Source organism: Phoenix dactylifera, chromosome 17, assembly GCF_051530095.1.
Source record: "Phoenix dactylifera cultivar Ajwa chromosome 17, Ajwa_hap1_PhDact_Kaust_v1.1, whole genome shotgun sequence".
In the NCBI taxonomy this organism is placed as follows: domain Eukaryota; kingdom Viridiplantae; phylum Streptophyta; class Magnoliopsida; order Arecales; family Arecaceae; genus Phoenix; species Phoenix dactylifera.
Window position 1 is genome coordinate 13,989,414 of NC_143206.1, and position 11,918 is coordinate 14,001,331.

Consider the following 11,918-nt stretch of genomic DNA (forward strand, 5'->3'; position numbering starts at 1 on the left):
GAAAAATATTGGTGCCTCCTTGCTCCTTAAAATTAAAGGAATGCAACAGCACATGCTATAGCCCGACTGGCTTGTATGTTTCACTCAGTGCAGACTAGCTTTAAATGAGGATGTCTAGGGCCACTAGGCCCAGTCAAGTTCTTACTCTGCATCACCGAGGATTGTATAGGATTGGGAAGACCCACTTAAACAGAGCAAAACATAACAGGAAGAACTCAATAGCAGCACTAACCACAGTGCAACCAAACTTATAGGAGGCCACCCACTCTTTCATTAGATCAGCTGTCGCGGTTCCAGTAAATTTTCACTTCAAAGACAAGGGCAGTGCACTACCAAGTTTCTGATTTAAATTCTTTACAATACACCGTCCACAAATCTTGAAGTTTTGCATATACCACAAATAATCCTCAAATTGAACTAGATTTCTTTCATGGCAGACGCAACCCATATCGTAGATTTACAACTAATGTAATGTTTAGTTCCAAACTGAATTCAAGACATTTTCCATAGGCCAAAAATGCAGTTAGGATAGGGTAGTTTCATGTCTAAGTCCATATCACCATGTGGATGAACCTTGGGTTAAAGCATTGAAGTCTTAACAACCCAAAGTGCAAGTGCTCAAGTTAACCAGAAATCCGCAAGACCACTGAGCATCTACTCACCTTCATCTGTAGCCATCAAAAGGTCAAAACCAGTGAGTATTTTCATTAGTTTAACATTACACAACTGTTCCTTTTAAAAAAGTCCCATAACTATTGCTGGAAATATAGTATTATTCAGGACTCATCATTCAGCAACCCTGAAACTTATTATCAAGCCTATCCACAGTGAGCAAAGAGCAGCAGCAGCAGAAACTCACAATCTGCTCTTCTTCACTGGTCCCATCTCCTTGGCCTTTGCCCTCAGCTCATGCTTTTTTATCTTCCCTGTAGCTGTCTTCGGCAGGGGACCAAACACCACGGACTTCGGAACCCAGTAGGCCGGCATCTTCTTGCGACAAAACTTCATGATGCCCTCTGCCAATGCTCGCTCATTGTTCTGATTAACGCCATCCTTCAATGTCACAAAGGCGCATGGCGACTCCCCCCACTGCTCATCAGGCCGAGCCACCACTGAAGCTTCCAAAATAGCAGGGTGCAAGTATAATATACTCTCCACCTCCAGGCTACTGATATTCTCACCACCGGAGATAATAATGTCCTTTGCTCGGTCCTTCACTTCTATATATCCATCCGGATGCTTCACACCCAGGTCACCGGAGTGGTACCAACCATTCGCAAAGGCCTCTTCATTTGCCTTCGGATTCTTTAGGTAGCCCTTCATAACTAAATTCCCTCGCATAACAATTTCTCCTAGAGTAGTGCCATCAGCAGGCACGGGGCGCATGGTTTTTAGGTTGACGACATCAAGGCCTTCCAAGCCAATGTAGCGAACACCTTGGCGGGCATGGAGTCGGGCTTGTTCCTCGGGCGGAAGGTGGTCCCATTCAGGCTTCCAAGCACACACAGTGGACGGGCCATAGGTTTCCGACAGGCCATAGGTGTGGGTGACGCGGAAACCAAGGTGGGACATGGCAGCCAAGAGTGATGGGGGTGGGGCAGCACCAGCGGTCATGACATTGACGACGCGGGGGAGGGGGAGGATGGAATCACTTGGAGGGGCGTTGATGATGGTGTTAAGGACAACCGGGGCAGCACAGAAGTGGGTCACACCCTGCTTGGCTATTGCTGAGTAGACGGCCTTGGCTGTCACCTGCAATATGGATAGAATGAAAGGAGCAAGAAACTAAGACTCCATTTATGGATAGAATGAAAGGAACAAAGAAAATAAGACTACATTTGCACCAAATGAGCAAGCTCTCTGTTAGGTTTTCAATCTCTACGATCTCAGCAGGCTCAGTGGGCAAACAAAAACATTGTTTATGTGGGTTCTCATGAAAGAGTGGACATAATTTATCGTTTAGTTTAAAGTTATAACCGAAGCATGGGCATCTAGACAGTTATATAACACCCCCCCCCCCCACCCAACCACCACCACCACCAAAAAAAAAGAGATACCGTACTACCAGCAGATTAAGTATATATAGATTTCCTTTTTGAGCATCAATGTAATATTTCACGATCTGTCGTAATAATAATAACATAGTGGCACAGAGATTAAAATATCTAAGCTGACGTGTTATATGACATCAGTTTCTATAAGCAAAGGAAAAGGGACCCAAAAATACATATACATCAATATTGATGAGTGGTTGATGCAAATATATACCAGTACAAAAACCAGTAGCTTTCAGCAGAGAACTGGGTACCAGGTTTCGCTTTTTCCCCTCATCTTTAAACAGTGAGAGTTGTGCTAGAATGATGATGACAGTTTTGTGCTCAGAATTAAAAAATTGCACCCAGATTACTTGGGAGGATAGAACACGAGCCAATAGTAAATTCAACAGTTACAAGGTAAGCAAAAGAAAGAACAAAGCCAGGAGCTGAGAATGACATACAATATAGCTGGAAGATGTAAAGTTCCAGGTGTAAAAACAGAGAATGGAAGATTGAGTGCAGTAATGCCAGATTGATATTACCATAACCATAACAAGTAAGTGTATCTTGATAATTGTGAGCCACTCATTTCTACCAAGTGTTAGATCTGTTGTCAATCCTGTCTAATAAATAAATTACCTGTGCAAGTCCTATCCATTTTATCTTAGGTATAACCTTTCTGCCCTTCCACAGCCACCTCAAATTACTTCATACGTGATAATACCGTATGATGAGAACCCTACTCTACAAAAGAGGCTAAGAAAGGTCATGCTGTTGAGGTAGCTGTAATTGCCTGCTTGATACCACTTCTATCTAAACCTTTGAGGTCTTGCTGTTGCCTTCTCAAACATTTAGACCCATATCTTAATCCATAACCCAACAAACTTCCCTTCAGTTATTGTGGCGACCTTTCTAATAAGCCTTTTTAGTTCTTAAACATGACCACGCTATGTCAACAAATGCTCAAATATATGGTCTACTAGATGTGCATGATGTGTAATCTATATGGTAACAATCATCTCGAGAACACTGAAGGATGACTGCTCCATTGCAAAAAGGTTATGACCATAACCAACAACTCCTGCCTTGCCTATATGGGATTGTTCATACCTTGCTTGTTTTGCCTTTCACTGCTATACCAGTCTTTTTTCCCATCTCTATGAGTTTTTCTTTTCTGCAACTCTATTCTCAATTCTCATCCATTTTAGATGATCTTCTCAGGATCAAAACATACACAGCCTGTCACCTTTTTACAGATTTCTATTAATAAGGAGATAATATATTATATCCATGTCTCGGAACAACGTCCACTTGATAACCTTTCTTTAAACTTTTTTATTTAGCTTGAAGAAATAACAGCCATAGCCAAAATGTCCTGTCTCACTTATATGGAATTGTTCATATCTTGTTTGTTTCATCCTTCATTGTTTGTTTTGCACAGACTCTCTCCTTATTAGGGGATTGCAAGAAGACCAATTGAATGGATTACTCACCAATTTATCCCCCTTGGCATTACTCAAAGTGTGTCAAGCAGAGTATCATCTAAATATTTTCTTCCAGGGGGATGGGGAATGGTTGGTCTCATCTTCATGTTAAACAAGTCGAAACCTGGCCAGCGAAGAATTGACAGCATATCAATGAAGTATGCTTGTTTCCCTAACTGTTCCTGTACAAAGCAGCGGTATGTATGTATTACCAATATTAAGCAATATTTTTTATGATTTTTAAGTCCATTACATCTTTTTGTGGCACCTTTAACAAAAGGTAATCTAGTGTAACTTTTACCAAAAGGTAATCTAGTGTATATGTACTTCTGGAATGCATTGAACTGCAAGTGGCTTTCTGCTTGACTAACTGATTCGATCATTTTATTTAATTTTATTGAACCACAATACAAGCATTTTATTATTATCAAGAAAATGCAAATAAGAAAACTGACAACAATTTTTCATCAATGCAGGCCCTGACAAGCAAACTCCAGATAATAAATAAACATTAAAAAGGTACCTGGCGAAGACATATGCTTGTTCCACAGAGAGCAGCCAGTGACCAAGCGTAGCACCAGCCGTTGCAATGGAACATGGGCAGAGTCCACAAGTAAATAGCCCCTTCATTCATTCCCCATATTAGAGGCCCACTGAGAGCCATTAGATAAGCACCTCTATGATGCAATACCACACCCTTTGGACTGGATGTTGTTCCTGAAGTGTAGCCCAAAGAAATGCTCTGCCACTCATCCTTTGGTGGCTTCCAAGCAAATTCAGGGTCACCAGATTCTAGAAACTTCTCATATTCAATAGCACCTTTTCTCAGAGCATTTTGAAGAGACTTAGGATCACAGGTTTCATCACGTATAACGATTAGAAGTGGAGGCTTGAAAGCCCCTTTTGTTTTGTCTGCTATTATCTTCAAAGATTCCTCGGCCAATGAAAAGAACTCCTGATCCACCATAACAACTTCAGCTGAAGAATGATCCAAAAGGAAGGCAATTGTAGGAGCAATTAGCCGAATGTTGACACAGTTCACCACTGCTCCAGCCATTGGAACTCCAAAATGAGCTTCATAGATAGCTGGGATATTTGGTGCAATTACAGCTACCTAATGAAATCAAGAAAACAAATTCTTTCAGCTAAATATTTTAATAGCAACAAACATCAACTTGAGAATCTCTTGTCACATAATCAGTGTCATTTCAAAAAAAATAAATTGCAATCCTATATATCTAGACTTCATCAGCTATATAAAAATAATGACCACACAATACTAAAGAAGCAATGGATAAAAAAATTGGCTATGTTTTAAAAACTGTATGCATGTCGTGTACATTAATGAGATCACTATCACTAATTTTATAACAGAAACTAGAAATTCAGTTGATAGGAAATATATCTACATACAATGGTAGCCCGGAAAAATGACATCCAGATTTATTTCAGCTATCTGACCTGAAACTAGCTCATCTCACTCCCAAGCATAATTATTATCTTAAATTAGACGAAAAGAGGGTCATTGCAGAAAGAATCTGAAGCACCTACATAAGCAACTCCACACCTATGCCAAATAAGGTAATAACATCTAAATAAGAGCACAATGATACATCCCAAATTAAACCTTTTTCACATATTTGTACCAGAGCTCATGAATTTCCAATCTTTTGCCATCCTTCTAAACTCCCTGGACATACATACCTAGGGACCACGGATTACGCAAATTTGAATCATTCCTTAATTTCCTTTCCCAGGCAACTATGAGTCAGTGCTCATTAATATGCAAGAATCTTGTTCTCAGCAACCATATATTGTTGGCATCAACATATCAATATTAAAAAAAAAATCAGAACTATAAAAACGTGAGGCATTTTCAATCATTTCCATAACCCTCTGCTTAATTTTAAGTTTGAAAACCCCCAAAGCCTCTGTTTTAGATTGTTATCCTCCTCTTGAGAAAGTTGAACCTACTGTTTTCCCTCCCCCCTCTGTTTGAAACTACCTATTACCTATTTAAGAAAGTGGGTGGAGCGGGAGGAGGGGATCAAAATAAGATGATCCAAATATTCCAAAAGATCATGAAAGAAGCTTATCAATTTGAACGTTCACCAACTGATATGCGTCCCTCCCTTCATATCACTAGCTATTTTAACCACAACCATAACCATCAGCCTTGTCTCAGTCAAGGTCTATGAATGTTAAAACAAAAGCTAAAAAGGTTTAGGGGAAAAAATCATGCAGACACTCATGCATGGTGATGGTCTAAGAATGGAATATATGTCACAAGGCAAGTGAAGGCAATGGGTACCCAAGGAATCCATATCATCACATGAAAAGTTAGGCACATTGACAAAACCAAGGCCAATGTATGGACCGCTTGTTTTCCTTTATTGAGAAAATGAAAATTTATCAAGACCAGAAAGCACTGCACAGCAGCACAACTACCCACAACAGACCATCATCACCATACCATCACAACTAACTAAAAAAGATACCATACAGGAACTGAGAGTCCCTACAAAATTAGCAAGCCACTTAACTAAGGATTTCATGGCTGGCATAAAATCTGGCAAGCAAACCCCCCTTTCTGGTTAGCCATCAAATTGCGCTACTCAACTTGCCAATATATACATCCAAATACTCTTCTATGAATAAATCAATCATTACGGATTTCAAGGCAATACAATTTTAATTTGATGTAGAAATTCAGAACAATACATTATCAAGTCAGTGTTATGTGATTATATATGGCAACATATCGTGCATGACTTCTCTACGTAAAGTTCTTACTTTGTATTGGATTTAACCAAAGATACATGAAAATGGATCAGCAAATAGATAAATGCTATGCCAGCAGCTTGAAATCATGGAATTAGGAAATTATACTTTTCCATAGAATTTGCCTAATTTATGATTTTGCCCTCTCTATCATTCTTATAACTATAAATTTTGGCCTTCCTCTTTCTGTCTTCCAACGATCAAGCACCTACTAAAAAGTTTTGACTTTAAAACTCTAACACTTTTAATTGAGAAAATGGATACGGAGAAAATTAAATGTGCCCAGCTACGAATCACTACTGCACATAATTAAACATAATTCAATATCATAATTAAATATTTCCAACTACGAATCATAGTTAAACATTTTACTAAGGAAATTAAATATTTCCAACTGCAAATCATAATCCGCTCAATTTTTTCTTTCTTAGGTTGAGGAAAGGAAGTCTAATAATCTCCTCCACGTTGAAGAACCTAGCTTTAAGCTCCTATGCTAAAATTTCCCATTTGTCTTTAATAAATAAGTTTGATTCCAAAAATGAAGAAATCAGCAAAAATCTCAGCAATATTATACAGAACAACAACAAATTATTTTTACCGAACTTAAAAAAAATAAAACTCGTATTAAAAACGTAAAATAAAACACATGCAAGGAAATTTAATATTTATAATTGTGGATCATAAATAATTACTGAAATAAACTTCACGCGTTAAAAATTAAAATTTCAGAATCTCATGATATTTTACTAATTGCATCAATACTTCTGAACACGATCTCGAAACCTTCGTTTTTTGTGACGGTCAGCGCAAGTGGAAATAGATAAATAAATAAATAAACAAATGAACAAAAGTCTCCAAGAAAGGAGGGGGAGGTGAGAGAGAGAGAGACCGTGCTCCCGGGACCGATCGAACGGCTGGCGAGGGCGGAGGCGAGGCGGCGGCACCGGCGGTAGGTCTCGGCCCAGGTGTACCGGGCCGGGCCGTGGACCACCGCGAGCCGGTCCGGATGGACCAGCGCGGCTCGCTCCAGGAACCACAGCGGGGTCAGCGCCGTGTAGTTGGCCGGATTCTTCGGAAGCTCGTCAATATCCCTCTCCGGCCCGTCCGCCATTTCCCACAACCAAGAACGAGAAAGAGACAGAGAGGGAGGCGGGGTGGGGGAGTTGGGGAGAGTGAGATGGAGGGAGGGGAATTGAAGAGGCTGAGGAGTTTCTGCTCGAGAGAGCGAGTATATATAGCCGGGCCAGTGGACAAAGCGACACGTTTTACCGGGTCCGCCGGTACAAACGGCCCGTGATGCTTTCGGCTAACAAATAATCTATTTTCACGCCGAAGCCTCTCCTTATAGTAATTATATTATTATAATAAAATCAAAATATAGAAAGTAAATAAATATATATTTTTGATAATTACTATTTTCCAAAATATTCATACATATCAATTGACTTTCTTATTTTTTTTCATGCTTATATTTACATACTTCTAGTATTGATAAGCATGTATTCATGTTGACTAGAGAAAATACTGGTGATCATCTGAATTTTCAATATAAAATATATATTATCTCTCTTCTTCAATATTTTAGAGTTTTATGATCTACTTTTTTTGTTTTTAATGAAGTTTTGCATTATGATTATTTTTTTAGTTAGAATAAAGATTTATTAAAATTATAATTTATAATTAAATTTATCTTTTCTGAATGTGTCGTTGTAGTTTTTATTTTTGAATTCTTGCTTTCAAGAAAATTTAGCTCCTTGCTTTTGACCAATAATTGCTGAAATTATATTTTTTATTAAATATATCCATTATGATTATATCATTGTTGTTAGTTTTTATTATTATATTCTTATTTTTAATGAAGTTTCAGATTAATGTCCAAAATAATTGCTAATTTATATCTATATTTGAATAAAAAATGAATATATTTAATATTCAATTTGTATTTATATTTATTTATATATATATAGTATTTAATTTATATTCATATAGAAGAAATATATATTAATTTTAATTTTTATTTAATATTCGTATTTATATTTATATTTATTAAAAAATATGGATATATATCCGATCCATCCTCAAGCTTATTTGGAAGGAATGAAATAATAAAATATCGTTATCGCTGATGGTGAATGACGTCGCTCCAACTAGTTGGCGACGAAGATTATAATTATTTCCCTATCCAGCCGTAGTTGTAGAAATTGCTTAAAAAACTCGATGAAAAAGGACCCAGGGAGGAAAACCCCGAGCTTAGATTTCTTGGGTCCCACTTCTTATTGCGGGACTCATAGTTGGGTTTGACGATGATGGGTTTTATTTTTGGTGTATGTAGTGGTCCCTGACGATCAAAGGATTGTCGCTAATTAATTGAGTTGTGTCTTATTCCCAGATGAACAGTTGTTCATTTGACTATGGGCGGCGATGTTAGATAAGAGCTGAATCATGCGCGATTTGAAAGCCTCCCATCAATCTAGTTGTCCCAAGTTTTTCCAAGCAAATTGATGGTCGTTAGGGTTTCGGACACGTTACGCCCTACCAAACGAAACGATAAGCATCATTTGATATCAGAAAATTCAACTAGACTGATTTTATTAGCCATCTTTACACTCGTCAGATGTGAACAGCCGATGTACCAAAAAAAAAAATCAACTTGATTAAGATTTGATTAGCCATCTGCATACTAAAATTTACCTTCAAATTGAAGCCAGTCGCTCTCTATAAATACTAGCATATAACCCAGAATATAATTTTATTTTTTTAAAATTATTTATAAAATATTATTTTGTTATAATAGAATAGAATATAATAGATATAAGAGCTTAATCATGATATACCCTGCCAAACAAAATGATTCTTGTAGTCGAAGTTTCTTAGGAAGCATGAGCCATAAACATCATCTGATATCAGAAAATTTAACTTGGCTAAAATTTGATCGCCCATCTGCCAACTAAAATTCACTTCCAAACGGAAGCGAGTTAGTCGGCAACTTAATTTTGCTCTCTATATCATCCATTTATAATTGAATAGATAATAGAAAGATAATATAATATAGGCTAATTATGATATACTATTGGTATACAAAATTCTAATAGTATATGTGTGTATATATCAGTCTAATAAAATAATATATTATTATAAAAATAATAATATCATGATCTATCTGTGTATAATAAGAAATAAAAAAGTATTGCATCTAGAAAATATGTGAAAGCAATGTAGAGGGGTTACTAGTGCATGTACTTTTACTTTTAAGCAAGATCATGATCATAAAAATGCAAAATAATAAATAAAATATTTGTGTAGTCAAATGATTCGGGCGGGATATGGCATGGTATAATCCTAATGAGAAGTGTGTTTACTAATACCAACATACATTAAGCAAATATAGTTATTAACAATGTCATTAATTTGTGTATTGATTTAGTAGTAGTAATGAAAAATTTTTATTTAATATGGTTATGTGTTTTGATCAAAAAACATGTAAAATAAGAGCCACACTCATTATCCAAAATAAGAGTTGCGTATTAATTTAGTAACACTAATGAAAAGTTCTTTATTTAGTATATTTTATCGAACTAATCAACTTTATATTTTGATAAAGAATCGTATTAAAGACAAGCCCTACTTATTATCCAAAATAAAAAGCTTCTTAGCTTATTAATACTACTAAATCAATATAGAAAAATTGGGGCTCTAAACTCTCCATTGGCCACGTGGACACCATATTAATAGCATTTTAAAAAAGTTTTTATTTTAGATAATAAGTAGAGCTTTAATACGGTTCTTTATTAGGATATAATTAATAAAAAGTTGGTTAGCTTATCAAACATGTTAAAAAAAATTCCATTAATACTATTGAATTAGTGCAAAGTTAAATAATATTATTATTAGTATATTAATAATAATGAAAAATACTTTTCATTAGTTCTATTCTTTTGTCATATCCAACGTGAATCATTAGATTACACTAATATTTTATTATTTTTTATCATATTTTTATGATCATAATCTTACTTAAAAGTGAAAGTACATATGCTAATGATCTTACTATATTGCCTTTAAATATCTTCTAGACACAATATTTTTCTATTTCTTATTATGCACAAGTTGGATTTGATCTTATTAGTTTATGCTGATATATTATTTCACTATATCAATGGATATGCAATACCATTAGAATGTTGTATGGTAATAGTATATAATAAAATTAATATCAAAAATTTATTTTTAGAAAAATAGTTAGGCTCTTGCATCGGTTATATTTATTTTATATTATATTTAAAAAGCGGTTGAAAAATAAAGAAGAAAAAACTGCATTCGAGCATCATGCGGGCTATATGCTAGTCAGTAATTAACTGTGTTAGATCCAAATTGGGAGGCCACTTTTGTACACCAAACAGTGATAAACTTCATAATCATTATGAAAAGAAGGATCCTTTGGACAAAAAAACCAAAGTATGTACTCCAAAATATGCAAACAGAATATCAGGGCAATTATTATTATTAAAGATAGGGACTATGGAATATAAGCATATCCCAATCTTGAACATGTATAAGAGTGCATGAATGAATGAACCTCAAGTGACACGAGAACTTCCTGAGCCACCAATAAAAACTGGAGCTGCAAGTGGGACGGGGTCTACCCATGACCAAACCCGGCCCGTATAAGACCCAATCCGACTCGAATTTTAGGATCCGCGGGGCTGGGCCGGATCCTAAATTTGGATCCGTTCTATTTTTTGGGTCGGGTCCACCTAATTTTGATCTGGATCCAAATCCGACCCGATCAATTTTTTTGGATCAGTTCTCTACTATTATATAGTGAAGTATTGAATATAAAAATACATAGATCCAATCCGATCTGGATTCAAAATTAGAATCCGAACAAAAAGTTGGATCGGATCGGGCCACTCAAGATCCGATCGGATCCGAGCCGACACATTTGCAATGAGTGCAGGCTTATCATGTCCGGTACAACCATGGTGATTTAAACATCAAAGTCATGATAGAGACATTGGCTTGGATTTATATATACAAATCTAAATTGGACCACTGCTATGACATTGGCCCAGGATTTATATATACAAATCTAAATTGGACCACTGCTATGACATTGACCCAACGCGTGGACGGATAAATAAAAACAAATTGTACATTCACTTTCAAATTTTTTCTTTTTTCGAGGAAGCCTTCGAATATGGATACCAATGATCCAGTTCACATTTTTCATGCAACATTCTTGCTAATCAGATCCTTTTAGCATGGAAGCATGCTACACCCTCCACCTTTCAATATTTGCTGAAGCCGTAGCTTGGGATTGTCAATGCTGATATCTTTCTTCTACATTTGCCGCCGTATCAAGACAAAAAAAAAAAAAAGGAAAAACAAACAAGTATAGGCAATATGTCTACTCTTAATTAAATAATGCAATGACAAAAGGATGATTACTTCACAAAAAATTTCATTCACATCGTATGTACACAAAAACTATTGAACAAATGGATTAGAATAATCCAACTCCTGCTCCAATAAATCACTTATGTTTGCTGGCAATCGCATTAACAGAAAGCACCAATTAATCATGTAATATAGAAATAAAATACAAATTTTCCACCTC

At 36.2% G+C, this 11,918-nt stretch overlaps 1 protein-coding gene across 1 annotated transcript; it reads right to left on the reverse strand.

Moving 5' to 3' along the window:
* Window positions 1–683: 683 nt before the first annotated feature.
* LOC103704643 (acetate--CoA ligase CCL3) lies at window positions 684–7,518 on the reverse strand. The gene is made up of 3 exons (XM_008788010.5): window positions 7,191–7,518; window positions 4,044–4,634; window positions 684–1,752 (listed from the first exon to the last, which is right to left on the reverse strand). Exons 1-3 carry the CDS (start codon window positions 7,410–7,412, stop codon window positions 856–858), a joined length of 1,710 nt encoding a protein of 569 aa, XP_008786232.3. The 5' UTR covers window positions 7,413–7,518; the 3' UTR covers window positions 684–855.
* Between the last annotated feature and the right edge of the window lie 4,400 nt (window positions 7,519–11,918).

Coding starts and splice junctions, on each gene's coding strand:
- LOC103704643 (XM_008788010.5), bottom strand. CDS start 7,412: ATGGCGGACGGGCCGGAGAGGGATATTGACGAGCTTCCGAAGAATCCG. Junction 4,635..7,190: donor CGATCGGTCCCGGGAGCACG/GTCTCTCTCTCT, acceptor TGATTTCATTAG/GTAGCTGTAATTGCACCAAA. Junction 1,753..4,043: donor CAAGCATATGTCTTCGCCAG/GTACCTTTTTAA, acceptor TCCATATTGCAG/GTGACAGCCAAGGCCGTCTA.